At 43.6% G+C, this 23,193-nt stretch overlaps 1 protein-coding gene across 2 annotated transcripts in view; it reads left to right on the forward strand.

Annotated features, from left to right (window-relative positions):
• The window catches only part of LOC105833191 (eukaryotic translation initiation factor 4 gamma 3), a 44,395-nt gene that overhangs the window by 14,578 nt on the left and 6,624 nt on the right, over positions 1-23,193 (forward strand). Inside the window, exons 1-12 of one of the 2 annotated variants that reach the window (XM_012674726.2) lie at positions 2,765-3,158; positions 8,568-8,917; positions 9,048-9,305; positions 9,683-9,806; positions 9,883-10,074; positions 10,367-10,560; positions 11,102-12,176; positions 20,794-21,614; positions 21,698-21,802; positions 22,023-22,541; positions 22,674-22,750; positions 22,959-23,118. In XM_012674726.2, coding sequence (XP_012530180.1) covers positions 2,765-3,158; positions 8,568-8,917; positions 9,048-9,305; positions 9,683-9,806; positions 9,883-10,074; positions 10,367-10,560; positions 11,102-12,176; positions 20,794-21,614; positions 21,698-21,802; positions 22,023-22,541; positions 22,674-22,750; positions 22,959-23,118 — 4,269 coding nt within the window. Of the gene's footprint in view, positions 1-2,764; positions 3,159-8,567; positions 8,918-9,047; positions 9,306-9,682; positions 9,807-9,882; positions 10,075-10,366; positions 10,561-11,101; positions 12,177-20,793; positions 21,615-21,697; positions 21,803-22,022; positions 22,542-22,673; positions 22,751-22,958; positions 23,119-23,193 lie in introns of those variants that run through there. The other variant, XM_012674727.3, reaches the window with a different exon arrangement.

The following is a 23,193-nucleotide window of genomic DNA, read 5'->3' on the forward strand; positions in this document are numbered from 1 at the left end:
GATAAGCTTTACAGAAATTAAGTAAAGGAAGAAGGATTCGGAGTAAAATTTAAGGCATGCCATTCTCCATATTGCGAATTTTTTTCCAATTATATATTTCGCATGTATTTCAATGCATATGAAGGACTGAAGCTCACTTTTTACTCTTTCTCTTCCTTTTCAAATTGTGATTAAACGTAATAATTTTATGTGTGTATAGAATCGCTGTAAACTGTGTGATTGTATAATCCATTACATTCTATCGTTTGCACATAAGATTGTTTGCACGAAATAATTTGCGTATGGAAAATCGATTGTTTGTCTCTTTTCAATTATTATGAAGTACAAGATATAATTTATAATTATTTACTGCGCTTTATTAACGAAAACAAAATGTGAAATAATAAATGTTATATTAGAATACTAGGACATAAATATTAAATTCTGCAACAAGTTACATTGCACATATGCAGCAAATAAAAAGAACGAAACGTTTTCTTCGAGCTCAAGTAGCAAAATTGGTGTCGGTGCTGCAAAATTGATAAAAGTATGTATACGAAACGCGTATGATTGTCGCGAATTTGGTGAGTTTTGGAGAAGCGAGTAGGATCCTAGGATGCTATTGCGGCGAGGGGATTCCAAAAACGGCATTACGTTCCTGGACATCCTTAGCGTCGCGGAGCGGATAGATGGCGGTAGAGTCATTGGTGGAACGCAAGACGTCGTAGGTCGTACGGGAAGGGCTGAGACCTGAAACCAGCCAGCCTCAGTTGTATGTAGTGCGTTCCCCCCCCGTCAACGAAGAGTACGTTGACGTTATTTCTTCCGACCGTATATCGTATTCTAGCGACACGCAAAGTCTGTCGTGCTCGTTCGAAAAGATAAAAGAAGTGTGGTGAGTGGCGAGGTACAGAGGACGCTCGCACGCGCTCTCTCTCTCTCTCTCTCTCTCTCTCTCTCTTTCATTCGCGTTCTCGCGTTCTCTCCGTCTGTTGACTGGTATTGCGGTAGTGCGCCATAAGACATTCCGTGCTTCGTGTCGCCTGAATGTTTGGTCCGCGCCATTGTACACCGTGCGGGTTGTACGAGTATATGCGCGTGCGACACTACGTGCAGTGGTGCAACGCGTGTGTGCACGCGGCGGCGTCACGTTGGTGGTAAATCGCGCAACGTCCTCCGGGTCGTCGCTTCGCGCCCTCCCTTTTTTTTTCTCTGTCGTGCGAAGCGCGCGTCCAGCGTTCCAACTTCCAACAAGCGCGAGAGGGTTACCCGCTCGGACGAGAGTTGGCGCGCGCTCGGTACTTTTCGGCGCGTAACCGAATGTGTCCGATCGTCGCGCCGTGCGGAGACAACAGTAGCTTCTCCCTCCCCCTATCGCTATTAGCTGCAGGGCGACGGCTAAAAATTATCTCTCTCATCCGATGAAACGGATGAATTCCTGTCGTTGATTTTGACGCGCTGATGTATCCGACTTTGATACTGTAAAATAAGCCCCGTTACGTTTGCGAAGCGGCACTGACGGAATACGCAGCTTTTTCCCGGCGACACGTACAAACGTCGTATACGCGGCGAGAGAGAGAGAGAGAGAGAGAGAGAGAGAAGAGACGACGCGCGTCGCATCACGCCGCACCGCGTCGCGCCGGTCGAGTCTTAAATATCGATTTTGGACGAGCCGCGATAGTTGGCCACCTATACCGAGTACGCGAGAGTGGCAGCGTGTGCACGCGCGCAACGACGATTTTCCCGTGACAGTCGGTGACGGCCGCGCGACGGTCGCGCGACATTTTTCTTACGAGGTCTCGTCTTTATTGTTTCGTTTTGTAGATGCCACGACGTGCCGCACTACGTCAATGGTGATCCCGTTGAGTGAGTAAGTGAGGTGAGCGAGCGTGCGGTGTTCTCTTTAACGGTGTGACTCGGTGACCACGTGTGTGTGTGTGTGTGTTTTACTATTCCCCTGTGTCCCGCGGCTGGATACATCGCGGATAGCGCGGACGAGCCTCCTCCTCCCTCCCTCCTCACCCTTTTCCCCGGTCCCTGCCCCTTGGCCTCCGCCGGCTATGCTTGGTGCCGCTCGTGGGGAAAGGCGCGACGAGGGCCATCATCCATCGGGGACAGTGGAGATTTAGGACTGTCGACTGTCGAGCGGAGGAATAGACGCGCGCGCGCGCGCGCGCGCGCCCGCCCGCCCGCCGCGGTCGCCATGGTGCGCCATTGCCGACGATCGACGAGTTGACGGGTTGTGTGTGCACGACGCGGTAACGGCGAACCCCGTGTGATGTGTATGTGTGTGTGTGCATGCGTGCGTGAGTGAGAGCAAGCAAGCAAGCAACCAACCAACCAACCAATCAACCAACCAACCAACCAACCAACCAACCAACCAACCAACCAACCAACCAACCAACCGACCGACCGACCCACCGACCGACCGACAGCGCGTGGCGGCGGGCCACGACAGAGGAGAGTGTGTGGTCGACAGTCTGCGAATTGGCGGCGGCTCCCTCCGCGGCATCACGACGACAACGACGACGGATCGCGACGATGGTCGCGAATTCGTTTTGCCGTTACATAAACAACGCACCTCGTCGAGCCTCGTGGACGGTGTCGTATCATCTCTAACTACCGATCGAGGGAGCGGTGGGAAGAGGAGAATCACAGCCGAGGCGAGGCGAGGGTAAGGCTGGAAGGTAGCGGAGCAGCAGGAGAGCGAGAGGGCAAAGTTAAAAGGGAAAAGCCGCCTTCGTCGCCGCCGCCGCGTGCAGCGGACCGGGCTGCATCTGGAAGAATGGTTTCGAGATATGGCGTCTCGAAGGAGGGCGCAGTGGGTGTCGCCGTCGGTGCCTTAGGACCCACGATGCATTGTCTGTTGCCGCACTGTGGCGGTCCTCATCATCATCATCATCTTACGGCGTCGCATCCTCAAAATCCGCAGCCAGGTCACAACCACCATGTGCATCCCGGCCATCAACCGCCGCCACCTCCGTCTCCGAGTCCCCACCTCAATCAACTGACGCATCCCCAGCTCACCGTTAACATCAGCCACCTCGGCCATCATCATCACCAACATCACCAGCAGCAACCGCAGCAACAGCAGCAGCAACAGCAGCCACCGCCGCCGCCGCCACCGCAGCAACAACAGCAAACGCAAATGCCACCCCAATACCGAGTCACCGCGAATAGTAAGTAGGAGAGGGGGAGAGAGAGACAGAGAGAGAGACAGAGAGAGAGAGAGAGAGAGAGAGAGAGAGAGAGAGAACGTCCGCACTGGCAGAGCGAGACGCGTGCTACCACGGACGAAATACGTGTTAACGTGTGAATATCATAGTTAGCGATCAATTTCAATTTGGATTTTAGACGTCTTGACTTTCGGGAGATAAGCACCAGATCTCTTAAAAATTGTCGATGAAAAATTGCGAGATCGAGATTATGATTTACGAGGCCCGCGATCTCGACGAACGAAAGAAAATCCTCCAACGATCTATCGTTAATTTAATTATTTAACAAATGATCAAATGCTAATCTGATCGTGAGCGAGAGACTGCGCTGGATGTGTACCAAACAGCTGACAAAGTCAGGAAGACTATTCATCGATTTCAATGTCTGTCTACACGTAACGCAACACAGGATGCGTACTTTCTCGAGAATCCTGCCCTATTTAAAACGCTTTCATCCTCCGTACAGTGCAGTATCATCATTTCTTTATTCTGGGGTCATCATTCTTATTTTTTTCATGGATGCATCATAGTCATGAATGTATCTTTTTCTACTCCAACTTTTTTTATACGGTAGAATTGATCTCTTGGAGTCTTTCGTTCGAGAGACTCGACCGTCGTCTTCCTAGCTTCAAATTATCTCGCAACTTAATCGATCGACGTTAAGACCACCTAATGTGTCTAGGGTTAATTTTGCTGATTACAACTCTGTTAAATATGAACGGCATATCATTTTCATATTATTCTAATTTACTGCGAAATATTAGTCAGTCATATGTCATATCGTAGATATTATTTTATTACGAACAAAATTAATTTAACTAATTTGTTTTTTTCACACTAATTAATTTTAGTCTAGGAAATTACTCGGGGATAATCATTACTTTTTTTATGTACATATTTTCTAAGATGGATGAGACTCGAGTCGAGAGAAAAAAATCTTTGAAAGGATAATACAAATAATTTACAAGGATTCTCTGTATTGTAATAACTGACTATGATCTGACGACAAGTACGTTTTAACGCGACACATTTTAAATATTGAACTCGCTATATGTACACGCGGTATATTGCCGAAAATGCGGACAACGCCACGAACGATAACACTGCACAAAATGACCCTCGGCTTTACAAGTTGATAGCATCTCTGCGACGTAACGTCTTATTTTAATTCGAGCGACTTGATTCACGCTTCCGTTTATTTTATTTATTTATTTATTTATTTATTTATTTTTTTTTTTTTCTTACGACACGTCGACAAACAGCTTTTCGTTCTTCTTGGTTCTTATCAGTGGTGATAATACGTACCGACACATATCAGGATTACGTATCGGAGATTGGGAGCTGCGAATTGGAGAGTAATGTGTTCGCTGGTCAATTGGCTGATTTTAATCGCAATTTTCAATATGCAGTAGTCCTCAATCTCTAGCGCGTAGTAATATCTGATAATCTGGCCTAACCACGCATATTTTCCGTTTGCATGTCTAGGCTTAGGCGTGACGATGTGAATTACCGTGCAAACGCGCGCGCGGTCCTTGGCTTGCTCCATCGTGGACATGAAGATCCGCGACCGACGATGGTAGCACAGTCCATTCTTTCATTTGTTTCTGCTTATTATTTGTATTTATTTGTTAATTCGGAATTAGGAGACCTCCGTCCGGCCTACGATACATGACTAGCATGCATTAACATCCAATTTCGCAGAAGAAAGAGATCCGCGACCCCGCTTTCTTATCTTATCGCAATCGTCGAATCTTTCCCTCTTTTTTTCTTTCTGTTATTATACGAATATTAGTGTGTGCGCGTGCGAGCGCAATCACGAAGCGGAATGATGAGCGCGTTATTTTCGAGCGCATCGGGGGTAGTTAATCTGACCCGGTGACCTATCTGTCAAGAGTCGAATCATTTGTGTCTATTTGCGGACGTACGGGTCGTGTCGCGTCCTTCCCTTCGCGCGCGCGCGAGTGTGTGTGTGTGTGTGTGTGTGTGTGTGTGTGTGTGTGTGTGTGTGTGTGTGTGTGTGTGTGACCACAATATCGCTGTTACATTAAAAAAACGATAACGTATGCGAAGCTTTGAATCGATTTTAATCCCCCTTTTTTTGTTTTGTATAGAAATATCGCTTGACTCCCTAATCTGCTCCCTTCACCCTTCTTTTTGGGGTATATAATATTTTTTATCATTATCGCTCAGTCGATTATATTCCTCTATTTCGATCAGACGATTGGAAAGCGTCTCTTGGAGTGCTTCGGAGGACGTTCACGCGAAATGGAAATGCACACGAATCGAGATTTATTTCAATTATTCCTCTTATCGAATAACGCGAAAAGTCGGATGTTTTTCCTGATATGCGGATATTGATATATCGAGGAATGGCTTGCTATTTAGGTTAGTTCTTAGCGCCCCTGGACGGCGTTTTGGACAATTCATGATATAGGTCAATCGATAAAATGCTTTCCACCTTGTGCTGTGAAGGTACGCGTACGCGCGCGTTCGATCTTTTTCCCTTCGTGCGATACGTCCCGTTCCATCTCGACCTTCTCGCCTCTTATTGGTAGATAGTTTACGCGTGAAGCTGGAACCCAAACTCAAAGTTATACTACTGAATAAAAATTCCTTTTTTAAATTGGATGTAAGACATAAGATTTTCTGAGAGACATTAAAAAATTTTTCGCTGTTCGGGAAGAAATGACAATCAAGTTGAGAGACTGGAAGTAATAATGATTTAACGTGCCCATCCTTGACGAATTGATCTACACTGCGCACGAGCTTTCTGCGTGAGCGAAATCGTTCGTCATCATGTGCGGCATCGACTGTCGCGCGTCGGTTGCAAAATCAATTCCCATTCTTTATGTTCGCGAGGTCCAACGGGTCGACGGATTCTTCAACGGGTCCCACGAGAAAGAAAAGAGATAAAAAAAAGTAGGTTTACCCTTTTTTATTAATTTCTCACGCAGTTAATTTTTGATCGTTTTTGTTTTAACGGGGGGGGGGGGAGGAAAAACTCTAACAAAAGTTGAGTTAAAAAAGGAAACAGGTCTAATATACAAAGAAAGGAAAAGAAAGGAGATGAAAATGATTTCGGTAATGGCTTGTTAGCGAGAGTTAGAATGGTCAGGATTTCCACAGGCCATCTCTTTCGTTTCGCTCCGTTAATATCCATGCGGCCGCGCTGCATCGAACTCAGCCGAGCCGTGAGCCACGTGGCTCCCCGAGCAGCAGTAGCGAGGTTAACACTAACCTAACCTAATCTAACCCAACTCGTCTCGGTTTTCTCTCTCGCGAGACGAGTTAGCATCCACGAGTGTTTTTTACCACTGGTGTGCCGCATATGTACAGTGCTGTAGTGCTTCCGGTGTGATCGGCGTACGCGCGCGCGCGCACGCGCGTTTGAGGCTAAAGTCTATCGGGGAAAGAATGTGCTCCGAGCATCGGGCGCACTGCCGAGTGACGCGGCGTGACGCGGCGCATCGTCCGACGCCGAGAGACTCCGCGGGTGGGGTGCGAGACCTGCATACGTCATTCATCGCAGGAAATGACGTACGGCGAGGCCAGGCGCGGCATTCTGCATTCCCGATTGTGTTGCGCTCTCTAGGTCCTCCATTCTCCCTTCTTTTTCCTCTTGAATAATCTTCGGCGCGGGTGGGACGTATCGATTTTTGACACGCTAGCTTCTCTGATAAAGTAAGAGACTAAAAAAAGGGAGTGGAGGAATGAAACCGCGCAAATCCCCGTTTCCTAAAAGATTGAGCATTTCGATACAAGTACCTTTGCCTCAAAGGCAGCTTTTCCTTAATAGCTACTCGAAGAGTGAAATTAAGCATGTTGAAAAACGTCAGTCTCTTACACGAAATTGTTAATTCAAAATTGGTGCGTTTGTATATATGTATAGCTGTTGAGCGAGAGAGTGGGAAACGCGCAACGTTTGACAGCCGATGACCGATCTGCAGATATGCGGAGACAGACGATTCCCGACTTCGTCGTTATGGCGCGCGCGCGCGCGTTTCTGATAAGTCCACTGCGAATCGATGCTGTGGCGGAGCGACAGATGGCAGCGCTGCGCCCCGGTCCCTGCCCACATGTACAAAGATGGCCGTCCGACCGCGAGGTCGGACCGTCAGTGCATTTGCTCAGGTTTAAGCGCCTCGTTATCTCGTCGTCAGTGTTGCTTTCCTAACAACGACGTCGTCGTGCAAAGAATCTTCACGCGGACGCTTCGAGGCTCGCGAGAAGAGTCTGCGCGCGGAACGATCCCGAACGGTGAGCAAAAACCGTATGAGGGGGAGGGGGGAATGATCCCACATATTTTTCTCCGTTTTTCCCCTACCTCTGCGCGTGTTCATCTGTCGTTAATGCGGAAAGGAAAATGGACAAACGTTCATCTGTCCGTTGATTGTCGGCCTACCTTTTCGCGTCCGAGCCCCACGTCTCGTCGAGGACGGGATTATCTCCGATTTGGGTAATCCGACGGGGAACCGTTGACGTCAACGTGTTTCGTGCTTCAATGACACGTATATTCGTCTTTCGCGAGTAATTACTAATTTGCGTAACATGGTGAGCGTAGAAACGGACGGAGCGGGATGAAGGCGAAGGCAGATATCGAGCCCGATTTTATTGAGATTGAACACGACGCGTGTATTTCGGCTCTTCGTCCGTTTATCCTATTTAGCTACGTAAATTGATTAATAGTCGCGATAGTTGACGCGCTATTTCTCCTTCGTAAAAGAATTTCGACTTGCCATTCTCTCCGAGCAATTCGTCTTTCTTTATCGCCTTGTTTTTTCATTTCTTTTAGAGAGAAGTCCAGTTTGCGAATTAATACATAAGTTTTTTTTGGTGGTATACTTTGTATTTAATTTTTTTCTTTGTCAGATTGATAATTATTGCGTAAAAGATTTTATTGTATAGAAAATTAATAAATTTATTTTTTTATGATACTCTGTGTGTGTGTGCAAAATTCTCGCTTTTTTAATGGAATAATCCACCAACATATGTCACGTCTAGATGCAATGAGATTATTAGATTTAAATATATGATCAACACTTTTATTTTTCTTATTGAGTATACAACTTGCATATATAATTGAAACAAGCACCAATGTGTTTCTTACAAATCTTCTAAAAATAAATAGACAAAGATAAATTATGTTTGATATAAAAATTTCATGGAGAATATGTTTTCGTATTGCGAGAGGACACACTGGCCTTGCAATTGACATTTTATATGTACATATTACACTATAAAACGTAACAAATTCTTAATAAACACTTGGTCATGATAGCACATGTTCAGATAATGAAAAATTGGGTGAATTAGATGATTGTACACGATTGAATAAATACCAACATGTTGAGTAAATAATAAATTTTGTTTCAGGATCAGAGTTTCATGGAAACTATAGCGCCCAACCAGGGGGCCAGGTGGGCGGAAGCGCCGCGAGTAATGTAGGAGTACCTACGGGTAGAGGACCTCCACTCGGCGGTATACAAACGATAGGACAATCCACAGCGGGTATACCGCCAGGAGGTCCCACCGGAGGACAAGCACCTTCGCAAGTCCCGACACCAGGAGTGCAGTCACAACCACCGCAAGGTCCAGCGCCTACTACGACACCACCTGTGCACACACCATCGCCCCAGGAAATGGGAAAACAGGCCCACTTGCAAACGCAGCCGCCGTTACAGCAAGCCGTTTACGTGCCGACGCAAAACAGGCCGACGTCTCAGGTACGTATTTATTATTAGTTATAATAAAAAATATTTTTTATATTTTATTTTTTTATCTATTTATTTATTAAGAAATCAACACTATACATGAAATGACACTTTTATTTCTACATTTCTCTTTTATGCACAGGGCTATTATCAAACGGGTCCAAGGCCCCAACAATCGCGGGGTATCGGTCACAGAGGTGGCCAAGGCACCAGTGGAACACCAGTGGTTGGAATGTCCGGCGGAGGACAACTAAACACCCCCCAAACTGCTCTGTATCCGCATGGTCTGCCGGTGCAGACTGGTGCAATGTATATAGGCCAGAGCCAAGTGCATGGACTTCACACGGGGCCTCATCAACAATCGGTATATCCTATCAACAATCAAATACCGATTCATCAGGTATTGATTATATATCGTAATTAAATAGAATATAAATTCCTACATTATAATATTAAATATTATCATATTATCATATATTTAATTTTTATTCTTATCATTCTCTTTCAATTCGGTATAAAAGTTTAAGTACAATGTATTTGGGATAAGGGTAGCGATCGAGCCCGCAACTCTACCAATTTACATTTACAAATTGACCGTTTTCACTTGAAGCCATGTGCCACTGAGTTACACATATATTACATTAATATTACTTTTCTGTGTTTAATTGCGTACACCATTTGTCTTTTTATTTATGTACAAATTATGTAAAAATACTCCCTCTTGAAGTATATTTTGAAATAAGTGTAACGTAAAAATTGTTTCGTTTCTCTTTTCAGTTTTCTGGTCCACCTCAAAGGCACCAGCCGCATCAAAATCAATCGTTTTATCAAACGTTTCAACCTCCACTCCACATAGCACCGCCTGTGTTCACTGGATATCCGCCCACTCCCCAGCATGGCTGTGAGTTTTCTTACGATTCACATTTCGTCACTTTATTGTATTCATACAATTTAAATGATGAAACATCTTTCAACAGATTATTACACGGCGTCAAACACAATGAGTTTAACTAGGGCGAGTACAAGTGCAGTCAGCGGTGGGGCGCAACATGTTGCAAATCCGCTGGCTAGTACTCAAGGTGCTCCAGTTGTACCGCAAGGTACACTTCAGCAACCTACTCAACAAGCCCAATCCCTGCCTACGATGGGTATACCTCTGCCGCAGACTGGTACGTTACTCTCTCGGTTCTCTCAAATTTTCTCTACACACACACACACACACACACACACACACACACACACACACACACACACACACCACGCGCGCGCGCTACTACGCTTTATACTCGATTTCTATGAGATACTTTTCCCTTCTACCTTCTACCTTCTTCTCAAAAAAATAAATGTAAAATTATAAAACTAGAAAATACGTAAAGAACATTACATGTATGTTTTTAAGCTAGTCTACTTTCTTTTCCGCGCGACAAATTTTTTGTAATTTAAATTTTTATTATTTTAAAGATGTGTACTCGGGACACAATGGTGGTGCGACGAATACTAACAGTACCACTAGGTCTCGGAAACCTAGAGGACAGAATGCCATTTTGGATATAGTAAATCCGTTAACGGGCAAAAATATAAGTGACGAAATTTATAAGGATAACGAAACTACGCAGAGTGGTGAATCCAGCAATCGCGAGACGCCACAACCACAGGTGAGCTACATCGAAATATATTAACAATTGGCTAGGAGAGTTTAGCGTTGGCTTGGAAAGTTTAACGTTCGTTAAACAGTTAACTGTATAGTGAATGAGGACTTTATTAACTCTCATAGCCAGTTGTTAACACTTATATCTGTATACCCACATGAGCCATGTCCTCTAGCGAGATCGCATTTGAATCAAAAAAAGATTGGAAAAGCTTAATCGAATGGATTAATAAATTTCGAAGACACTCGACGAAAACATTTCTTTATAACAGTAAAATCATTTAATCTCGATATTGGAACTCACTGTTATTTTTTTTTCTCCAATTTGTCTGGTACATGGTTACTATGCGAGCGCGAGGATTCAATGGCTGTGAAAGGGTGACAGATTTGTAAAGTCTTGAACATTTATTTCGTTCGTCCAAACGCTTTTGTTTTGATTTCTCTCGCCCTATGATTTGATTTTGGAGACAGGTTTTAGTTGTCAAACGTAATGCCTGAATGAATAGCATGTGCCACCGTCTATCACGCAGATTTGGTGATTGTTACAGAATAACGGTGCAGAGGTGATAGCCGATTTCGCGGCGCGCGTCGCGAAGGCCGCGACCGAGGGGTCCGACACGGTATCGATGAGCGCGTCTGAAACGACGCTTAACACAATGCAAACAACGGCGCAAACGTCGTTATCGAACATTCAAACTAATTCCTCTAATGACGTAAATAGTCCGTGTAGCAGTAGTCCACCTATGACAAAAACTATAGCTGGCGCTGGCGCTGGCGCTGGCACTGGCACTGGCACTGGCACTGGCAAAACGGTACCTACGATAAGTAGTCAATCATCGTTAGGTGCTTGTAGTAACGCGACGACGCAAGTCGACCCAAACGCGTCAAAAACAGAGTCAAAAGCGGAGTTAAAAGCGTTGCAACTCCCAGTGAAGGAGTTCCAGCCGAGGAATGAAATAAAGAGTGGTGTGACGATCGAGGAATCGTCACCCGTCGTATCCTCGCCAGTGATAGCCGTCGCGAATAAAGATACTGTTTCCGTGCAGCTTACCGCATCGACTACTAATATCGAAACATCGGCTGTGACAGCAGTGATGATGACGGCCGAGACCGAAGGATCTGAGGCTGCCGGAGCTACTGGCGCCCCTGTACCTGGAGTTGGAGTTGAAACTGGAACCGGAATCGGAACTGGCCTTGGACCCGAGGGCACCAAGCATCTCAACGCCTCGTCCAACGTAATACAGACACCGGTTACCACTCCGTATTGGAGTAACGTTACCCAGGAAATCCCAAAACCGTCCGCCACTGCCTCGAGCGTCAATCCCATTCCTATCAGAGAGCCGTTCCCTAATCTATCTAAGACTTCGTCTAACTCGCCGCCGAGGAGGAAACCCAACGCAACCGAGCTGCCTTCCAATACCAAAGAACAAAAGGAGAGGAAGACCCGGGAGAAGAGTCTCGGCTCTCGAGGCGCTACTCCCACGCCCGTTTACAGTCAGGCGACAGCGTCAACGGCCGATCACCATCAGAAAACGAACGGTGACGCAGCCGGCGATAAGATGGTGATGGAAGCGGAGATGGTAGTGCAGCCTAGAAATGAAATTCAGCAGAAACCATCGGATGGTGAGTGTTGATATCTCGAGCAAGTTTTATATCAAACGGTACTTGATTCGAAATTATTTCGCGACCAAGTTTTGTTTCGTATCTCTTTAAATCACTTTATATCAATAATAAATAAAAGATGAGAGATACAAAATCTATTGATACGCAAGCCGTCGTGTTAAGGCTATGCTGGACTGCCTCTTACTTGATCGGGGTTGATAATGTAGAGTCATTCGTGCACATCATTAATGAGATTTTGTATATATTTCTTTTATAGATTTGAAAATTCTTTTCCAGTATTAAAGTACATATATTAATATCCATCTGTGAATTAGACTTTATATCGAGAACAAAAAATTTTTTTTTATTGGTCTACTTATCGATTTTTTTCGCGTATATAACCTAAATTTTCGTTTCGCAATTTCGTCTTAATTAGGCACTAAAATCTAATTTTCGAAACTCGACACTGTTTGTTCCCATCGTCTACTAGTCTGTGAATACGAATTTTGTAAGTACAAACTGTAGATCTTTTATATTAAGCAAACATTGTTATGATGTGACAGCAAATTAACTATTTTTTCCCGTTTTTGGTAGAAACTCCACTCCACAGACTGGTAGCAATGCGTATTCTTTTATTCTGGAAAAGGATTTCCAAATCTATAAAAGAAATAAAAAGATGTTGCGAAACAAAAATTACTATCTTTTTGTCGTTGTAAAACAGACAACTCCAGCATCCCCTTAAACAACGATAAAATATTGTCGACAATTGGACAATTGTAGAGAGAGGGGGGGGGGATAGACGAGAAACAAAATGTGACGGCGATATCTCTTCGTTACACCGACTCACTCGCCGTGCGATCTCGTTCGGGTTGCGCTTATGCGAACGCAGCCTTGAACGAGTTTACTCAAAGAGTTTACTTCAACCGTCCTTTCTCTTTTACTCGCGACTGGAAATTTACTCACGATTCGCGCGATTTGTCTGTCTACTATGATATATTTCGCGCTATCGATTACAGGAAAGCCAACCATATGGTTATTTGTTACTAAAAATTGCCGTACGATATTCTAAGGGTGCTGTCCCATGGCAGCCGGAATCCGGAAAACGGAATCTCGGAAAATTAATGGAGAGGGGGTTAGCCAATCAGAATCGGCTTATTGTTCCGAGTTTTTGATGCCCTCATTTCCCATGGAGTATCTTTTACGGAAATCAGAAGAGTATTTTAACTTAAAAATCGTTTTTAATTAAAAAAAATTTATTATCATATAATATATATAAATACCACTAATTCTTTTACTACAGTAAATATTTTTTTGCTCTAAGATAATAAAAATAAATTTTCCGACTTTAAAAAATTCTGAAAATATTATTACATAGGGAACTCGGTCATAAAAATTTCGGACTAACAAGTCTGCAATTTTTGAATTTGTGACAATATGACATTATTGATAATTATTTATATAAAATTAGTTATATAAAAAATTGTATATTTATATTTTATTTTCTAGCTACATTATGAAATGGAAAAAAATAAGGATAATTTTAACTGAAGAAATTATTAAATGGAAACAAATTCCACAATTACAGTAGCTGCATATGAATTGCTTCTAAAAATTAAAAAGTTAACATTATTATTATTAATATATCGGTTATTTAATAACCTATTTTATATTTACAAAAATATCTTATTATAATTTCTTTTAATGAAATACGTATCTTACAAAAAATTATAATTACAGTAAATAAAGTAATCAATTAATATACCATTAATATGTTTTTACTCGTGGTGAAAAAGATTTTTGAAAATATTGTCAAATGAAATGAAAAGTTAATCTCGTTAACCTCGTAAATCAATTTTTGTTGTGTTTTTTGAACGTGCTTAACTGCCTACTAGGGCTGGGTTTGGGGAGACGATGTTAGCGCTAAAAGTATCATTCTATCCTTGTTGCTCAGTGAATATCGAAGAAAGATAGAGCACGCTCACAGCACCAAAAGCGTGCTCTCCGAATCCAACCTAGGAGAAACACGCGAAATTTTTGATTGGCTGATCCCCTCTCCATTACTTTTCCGGATTCCGGCTGCCATGGGCACCCTAAGAGAATGTTACTATTGAATTCGCTCGTTTGAACTTTGTGCAGCGCAAACAGCATTTACAACAGCACATCGCGATAACGGACGTTAATTTCGACTACGCTTTTTAGATAAGCATGAATTTTCGAAATACTTGAAGTTGCCTTTACGCTACTTTTTTATCCGAATATTTATCCGAAAAAGATCCTGAAAGCATTGGTGACTTTTGAAATACCATAAAAAGAAGCTATAAGATGAATAAAATTCAATATTCCGGAACATTATCGAAAGGATAGCGAGCGAGCGCGCGCAAGCAACTACTTTATACCGTCACTGTACACACGCACACCACGCGCACTGAAGAAAACTTCTCTAACCTAACATAACCTAGATTATTTGCTTGTTCTAACCTAAAAGTCACGAGGAAAAACGGAATCGTCGCGTGCTACGAGCCGGAATTCTGCGGGCTGTTCCGTTGGTGCTTGTTCCGATACATTCGTGCATTTCTATCCCGCTTCTTCGTTAGCGAACAAATCCAACTAATTCGCTTGGTCGGAATCACGTCGCGCGAAAAGTTGCGAAATTACATTTGATTTTCGAACCCGCGAACTATTGCTCGAACAAAAGTGTGTAACGTGTGGTACAGCAAACATCAACATACAATTTTTTACTTTAAATATTTATCTTTTATGTGTTTATCTTTTGAATCGTTAAATTGTGAATCAAGTTTGATCGTCGAATTTTTATACTTTGCTTGATTGTTGAAAAGTATTTGAAGGTATTTTACGTCGGCTCCGTTATTCCGGAGCGTCTTCAGTGCCATGTGTCTTGAGCATGATGTTTGCTTAGTATTATTTATTTATTTACATATAAAGCCCTTTGTCGTAAAATTTAAAACGTTGATAAAAATTTTCATTCCGATCTGAATCATAGAATGAAGAAGGGTAAGCTGGTGTTTTACCTATTTTTCTTGTTTTTGCGCAACTAAGTATTCGTCCTTCGAAAAAGACTTATTTATTTGAGAGACGAACAGCAGGGATAGCGCGTCAAACGCGGGTGGAAAAATGTTTCTTCAAATCAGACAGATGTGTTGTAATTCACGAATGAGTTGTGTTACTTATTTCTTTTTTACACGAAAAGACACCATCATCTGCGGGAATTAACCCGTTGCTCGCGCCTCGTCGCGAAATAATCGATAGAATCGGCGCGTTGTTTTTTCGCCTTCTCTCTGTCTCACTTTGATATAAAAAATGATCATCGTCGGCATCTCGCGATTAAACAATCGGAATTCTTTCGACGACCGTTACGGATCGTTTCGAAGGTCCCTCGGAATTCTCTAGTCTATTTTCTGCGCGTCTATGATACGAACGCGTGGTTGGTAGGTAGGTAGGTAGGTGGGGTAGGTAGGTAGGTAGGTAGATAGGTAGGTAGGTAGGTAGGTAGGTAGATAGGTAGATAGGTAGATAGGTAGGTAGGTAGGTAGGTAGGTAGGTGGGGTGGTAACTCGGCGAACGAGGCGAAGCGAATCTGAGCCAGCCAAGCCAAGCCAAGCCAAGCCAGACCAGGCCAAGCAAACCGAGCCGAACCGAGCGGAATTCGAGTACAGAGGAGTTCGAGACCAAGCCGCACGATGACGCGATTGCACGAAAATGGCCGACGAGTTGCGACGACGAACGAAGCGGTGGGATTAACCGGTGAACCGGCGCTGGAAGAAACGAGAGAAGGAAGGAGCAAGGAGGAGGGAGGAAGTCCTCCATCGTCGCCGAGGAGACCGGTCGGCCTTCAGTAGCCAGCACGTGCTGTGCTAGCCGGTCGCATTTTACACCGTTCTCTTCTCCCAACTCTGTCCTTCCCTTTTTATTTTTTAATCCTTTTTAAAAATTTGTTTTATCCTCGTATTCTTAAAACGACGCTCTGAAAATTAATTCGACTCCACTTTTTAATTCCTGGGTCTTTTCTCTCCCTCATTTCTTTTATTTCCCGCAACTTGCGTGAGCACGCGCGCGCGCAAGCAAGCAAGCGACTACTTTATACCGTCTCTTTACTGCTTGCAGGCAACGAATACGCTTATTATAACATTTTTCCGCGCTGTGTTTTACAGTCTGCATATTGCAACGTAAATTGTACATATATTTTTTATCGTTTTTTAATTGCGCCCTATACACGCATCATTTTATCCGAATCCTTTCTCTCTCTTTCTTTCTCTCTCTCTCTCTCTCTCTCTCTCTCTCTCTCTCTCTTTCTCTCTTCTTCCATCTGTGTCGTTCCCTTCCGTTTCCCGAGAGTTCGGCCTTTTCCTCGTCCCTCATCATTGGTCTCGAGGAATGAGTTTCGATTTAATGGCAAGTTGGTATCGAGTGTTGAAAAGCGCGAAACAGTGAAGTGCGAAAAGTGGAACGCGCGAAAAGTGGAACGAGGACGAAACGCGAGAGGACCGGATCATCCTATATGTAGAGATGTACGTACGAATCTTCCTTTTTCTCTCGTTGCACTTTTCGGCAACGTGATCGAAGATGGCACCTTGGTGACAACGTGGTTGCCGACATCTTGTGGTCTGCAAAGCGGGCGAGGCGAGGCAAGGCGCGCGAGGTGGGATGAGGGGAAATGAGGCAACGCGGCTTGGCGCAACGCGACACGCGACGTGAGGGGGGGAGGGCGGATTTGCGGTGTCCGCTTACTTATCTTATTTGTTTCATTAGATTTGTAAATTGCATGCGCGCGAACCATACGTGGCGCATAGTCTTGTCTTAATATCATGTTTGCACATCGCAAACGCGGCGGCGCCACGGCGTTCAGCGGCGTCGGCATCATCGAAGGAAGATGGGCATCGCGCTCAAATATGGCCACCGAAATCTGGTTGCGCGCGCGCACTCACTCGCGTAATTACTCTTCCCTCTCCCTTTCCCTCGCTTGCTCCGGTATTTTCTTCTCTTTGTTATCTCGAAAAATTTGATATCGCGCGTTGGTCACGGTTTCCAAGCTTTATCGCAAATGTCGTAACATTGTTCGCGGTCCAAGATTTTTTTTTTACCACGTGGACACGTTCCAAGTGGATGTGCACGCCTCCGCGAGAAACGATTCCGCGTACCGCGTGTTTTGAAAGACAATTTGCTTTTGAGACTAATTCGCACTGACCACGAGATGTCAAATGGTTCAGTTCCGATCAGCGGTATTGTTTGGGAGGTGGCGGCGGTGATGGTGGTGATGATAATGGAGGTGGAGGAGGAGGAGGACCACCACGTCGCGTGGCCATTTTGTGAAATGATCGAAAGAGAATGCGGCGCACCATATTGGCTCGCCGATGTTCGGTCCCGATAAATCGACCTTCGTGAAACTACGCTTTCGTTCGATTCTCGGCATCACCGAATGTTTATGAATTCAAAGATCTCTATTCTGATACGTCAGCGCGAAATATGTCAAGATTCTACTCCTCAAGTTAATCAAGTACCGAGATTCTTGTTTACATTACGAATGTCGAAATAATTATCTTGAGAATTATTTGCAAGGAGTCGCTCGATGCATATCGAAGCTAAAATTGATCGTAGCGATGCGATATATCTCGATCTAATCTTTTTCTATCTTCACAAAATACACGCGTCAAGGTCATCTCATAGTCGTTTGGTAATGGTTTTCTCGTCGAAACTACTTGGGAGATGTGCAATAGCGGTATTATAGTCAAAATCGCGCGTGCATGCTCCCGATCCGGTAAAAGAAGTTTCTCGGCGCGCGGCGGATGGTCGAGGGTCAGGGCCGCGTGTGGTAACGCAGCGAGTGCATGTACGCGCCTGTGCGTGTGCGTGTCTCTCTGCATGCGTGCGGACGGTGCGGATGTCCTCAGCCATTTCATAAGAACACACAGCGTCCGAGTGCGTCGAAAAAAAGAAAAAAATATATATATATCACGAGACTTTCGGCGGGGGTAACCTTGAGCCGGCGATCGGGTGAAAGTCTTCCGCAGCTAGAGAAAAGTGCTAAAGCGCTCCTGCTTCTGTATAACCCCGAAAAACGCGCCGCGCAACTCTTCCGTAAAACTTAAAGTTCTTGGATACCTTCGATAATTTTTTCAGCTTAATTGAAAAAGAGAAACAAGAGAGTAAGGTTTTTTGAGTCTTCGAACAACAGAGTCGGGATGTCTTCCTTTACTTTTTACGTTGGAAAGAAAATGAAAAAAAAAATTACTGTACAAATTGAGCTAAAAAGGACAAACCACGTGTTTCGAGGCAGCACTCTTTTTCTCGAAGCGAACTTGGTCAACTTGTACGAATTCCACGCTGACGAAGTAGTTGAGAAAACGAAAAAAAAATTACTTTATCACGTCACTCGTACCGACATCTTTACTTATTGTATCGTTAAGAAAATTGGGAGAGAAAAATCTCTAGGCAAAAGTAAGTACATGTAAAAACGATATGTGCTGTGTGGAGCGCATTTGAAAATCAAGGTCGTTACATTTATGTTTATTTAAACATTTACGTTTATAAAATCAATGTTTAATTTACGTGTATTTAGATGTATATTCTTTTTGACACTCGTGAGTTAGAATGAGCACGTTCGAGACGTTAAAAATTGCATTTTGAGAAAGACGTTTCGTCTTTTTCACAGGAAAAGAGGCAAGATTTTTAACAATCTTGTTGAAAACGGCATTCGATAAACGTATCGGAGTAGACGGTATATATCGGTGCGCGAAATTTTTTTCCATCGTCAAGCGTGATGCTCTTTGAGCTCCACGTTCGACAGCGATAGATGATTCTCGCGCGCGCCTTAGCTAATTTTGTGCGCGCGCGTGCGCGCGCGCGTGTGTGTGTGTGTGTGTGTGTAATCTCTATCGAAATCCGCGTTTTCGGAGACGCAATTCTCGCCATTTCATGTTTTTATTTATTGTCACAGGATCACCCGTCCCTTGGCCCCTCCCCCATCCCATTCGCAGGGGAAGGGGGGAGAGAGAGAGAGAGAGAGAGAGCGAATATAAACTTGTGAAACGCTGTTTTATTAGACTTTCTGAAACACTATTTTTTTATTGCACACTTTAATATTGCACTTTGAAGAGAAAGATCAATAATTAAATTTTACACATTTAAAAAATCTGTGAATTAACACTTATAAAAGAATGAGAGGAGGGGGGGGGGAGATAAAGTTACGGTCCATGATCTGCTTTTGTAAAGTGCGACTCCAATCTACTTTCATGCATCGAAATGCAAGATAGTAGAGACCGTGGGCGAGTTAAATGTTCGCCCATGTCGATTAATTGGCCGATTAGCCATTTATCAAGAAAAAGAATCAATGTTTCTCGCGTTTTATCGCAGAAATTTTGATCGAATCGGAGGAGAGGAGAAACGGACAGACGGTCGAGATCGCGATGAATAGGCGGACGGCACAAGCGCGAGCGGAATTTTTTCGAGCGATATTTATGCGTGAGCGAGCTTACTTACTCGGGTCGAGTTGTAGAAATTGCGCTCAGTGCGCCTGCTCCGGCGCAAACCGACCGAACGGAACTAATTTAAGAAATCCCATGTCGTGCCTGTTGGTTTGCGCCAGTTCACAGGTTAAAATAGATGCGTGAAAGTCGTCGGGCGCCGCGGCCGGCCTAGGTCCGAGTTTTCCAAAGTTTCTTTCAGTCGGGGACAATCGCTTGCGTGGCTCTCATTGTCGCGTTTCCACCGTTTTCATCGACGGGCGGCGTTTCCCGGATCAAGATTCAAACCTGCGATCGTCAGAGTTCAACGTGATTCGTTTTTGAGTGTCGTCCGGCCTTTATTGGATACTCCACCGTGCGGTGCATGAGATGAAAAACGAGATCCCCAAACGTAATATGCTCGAGCACGACGACGACGATAACAACCACGTTAATGTCGTCGTCGTTGTCGTCGTCGTCGTAGTCATCGACTCGTCGTGCCGATGAGTGAGAGAGAGTGAGAGAGAGAGAGAGAGAGAGGGGGGGGGGGCGAGCTCATCGAGGATGCGATTTTTTCCGTTGTTGTTGCGCATCGTTGCGTTTACGTGTCGCATCTACGCCGCGTTTGGCAGAGATTTGGCAGGTTTATAAATAAATACTGAATCAGTGCCGCACCCGCGCGCGGGACTATCAGAAACTCAAACCATTCGAAGATGTGAGTTGCGCACGTGCGCGTACCGTATATACGCAAAACATGGGCGACCGAAGAACAAGCGGTGCCGGCGATGGCGGCGACAGCGGTGGCAGTCGTGTCAGAAACGGCACAAGATCTAAAAGCCGCAGTCGGCGAGGATCCCGGGATCACGGTACGCTAAATACGTCGGTGTGTGCTTCCAGAGAATGTTCCCCGTTGAACAAAAAACAAATTTTAGCTTCCTATAGTCCTATACTCCAAGCTCGACTGACATTCCGTTTCTTCTTCTAGAGTCTTTGATCGGTATTGGATGCGTTGATAGAATGATCGGTAGATGAATGTAGATTGATCGAATGTATTGCAAATGTAATACGTTCTTCGGCAAAATTGTGCATGCGCTTCTCTTTCTTTTTCTTGTAATCTTTGCATTTTCGCATTCATATTTCTTATAGCGTGTTTCATTAGTATCTTTTTTTTTGTTTTTTAGGTAAAGCAATGCAGAAGCAAAAAAGCAAGAACAAATTGAAACCCCGCGAGCTGAATCGCAAGGGCGCGGAGAAGGAAGGTACAGACATGGATGCCTTTGTAAATACCGTATCGGCAGCGAAAACGGCGGAACTGAAGCAAGACAACAAGGAGCAGCAGTATGCTCCCGTTCCGAAAGATAGCAACAAAGAGTCTGGTAGAGAAATCAGCAAGGATATCAAAGAAAAGGACAATTACGAGTCGAAGAAGGAGAAGGATATTTTGTCCGTTCCTGCTAAAACTGAAAAACACGTGTCTACTGAGGTGCCTAAGGACAGTACTCTTGTGCAACAACAGGCATCCAACGTAGATAACAAGCCCCCGACAAAAGAATCCTCGATAAAGTTAGAGGACAGTACGTTTAATGCACTTCCCAAAGCATCTCCTAATGACGTCGTCGATCACGCGGTGGTCATCGAAGAGGAGATGCACTTGGAAGCATTAGTCGCGCAAAAAAACGAAGAGAATTTTAAGGTGTCCGCGCTCCATGTGTCAAACGACGAAAAAGTGACGACAGTTGCATCGCTAATTACGGAAAAGAAGCAAGAGGTTGAAATTTCCACTGGTAGTGGTAATTCTCCAGCTGAAGTCACAGCACCTAGCGCTAATAAGGCCCCATTACTCAAATACTTCTATAAAGAGGGTCAGTGGAGTCCGGTTAACATGAGCGGCAGAAAGTCCTACGACCGAGATTTCCTATTACGTTTACAGTTTGATCCTAATAGCAAACTGAAACCAGCTAATCTACCAAATTTACAAGCTGTTTTGAAAGATAGCTTGCAGGTATGTCTTTGATTTTGTCCTTCACACATATGTAAATTATAGTATACATATGTTTCATTACATTTGCATTTGATTTTTTACAGAATACGCATAATACTATGGACCTGAGAGCTTTTAAGGAAGCCAACATTACTAGGCACGATTCGTTAATGCCAGGATTTGCAAAGACAAATATGAGTACACGTCCAGTAAGTAGAATCAATATAAAAGGATATATATTTACATAAAATTGTGTATGATGGAAAAAGAGAAAGTAAATGATGCCGTACGAAGAAAGTACTAGTCCGAAATCTTTTGACGAACAATACACATCATCTCATTGAAATTTTCATTCATTGTCAAAATTGCTTTGTTGAATATCTTTGCTTTGATATGTAATATCAATCCAAGACACATCTTGTTTTACAGCCACCAACGAGTCGTAAGAGCGACCGAGGTAAACCAAAACCAAATAAACCAAATGTTATTCACGTTTCACTGTCGTTAAGAGAAGATGTGAAACTAAGAGAGACAGAAAATGCATGGAAACCGACGAGATTGAAGCAGGCTAGTCTCACTGAAGAAGAAGCGAAAACGGAAGTTCTTTATAAGAAAGTACGAAGTGTACTGAATAAACTCACCCCGCAAAAATTTGACACGTTAGTTGAGCAGGTTCGACATTTACCGATTGATACACAAGAACGCCTGCAAGGAGTCATTAATCTGGTCTTTGAGAAAGCTGTCGACGAGCCTAGCTTCTCCGTCGAGTACGCTTTGTTGTGCAAACAATTGGCCTTGATGGAAGTAGCAGGTTCCGATACTCAAGATAGTTCCATTAGCTTTAAAAAGCTCATTATCACACGTTGCCAAAAAGAATTCGAAAAGAATCCAATTGATGATGTCGCAAGAAATCGAAAGCTAAAGGAAATTGACGAGTGTAATGACCCGGTAAGCACTTTGTATCGATATACATATCTCTTGATTTTTTTTTATTTTTTAAAATTTATTTTTTCTTCCAATAGAATATTAACGTGGTTTTTTTATCTTATTGTTTTATTGTGCTCTTATTATTTATTACAGGAGAGAAAGAAAGAACTTCAGTTGGCGCTCGAAGAAGAAGAGCGCAGGATACGAATAAAATCTGTAGGAAATATCAGGTGTGTAACTTTTATCTGATTTGTCTCGTGCTCACTAAATGCTTCAATTTAATGATTAGTAATGATCATTTTTTAATGACTTGATCGCTTTGCATTGCTGCATAAAAATGATATTTATAATTTTTTGTGTATATAAAATGCACGCAATATTTGCATAAAATAAGGTACAAAATACAAAATTATCACAAAACTCTTTCTATTTGTTTAGATTCATCGGTGAGCTGTACAAACAGCAGATCTTGACAACAAAAATCATGCACCGATGTATTCGTCATCTCCTAGAACAGAATGACGAAGATAATTTAGAATGTTTATGTAAATTATTAACAACGATTGGCAAAGATTTGGAATTAAAGGGACCTGCTGAGGTAAAATTATTATTATTCGCGCAATTGAAATGTCCATTAAAGTATTGTAAGTATTTGTTTACGATCATGTTAGAA

This window comes from Monomorium pharaonis, chromosome 11, assembly GCF_013373865.1.
Source record: "Monomorium pharaonis isolate MP-MQ-018 chromosome 11, ASM1337386v2, whole genome shotgun sequence".
Lineage (NCBI taxonomy): Eukaryota > Metazoa > Arthropoda > Insecta > Hymenoptera > Formicidae > Monomorium > Monomorium pharaonis.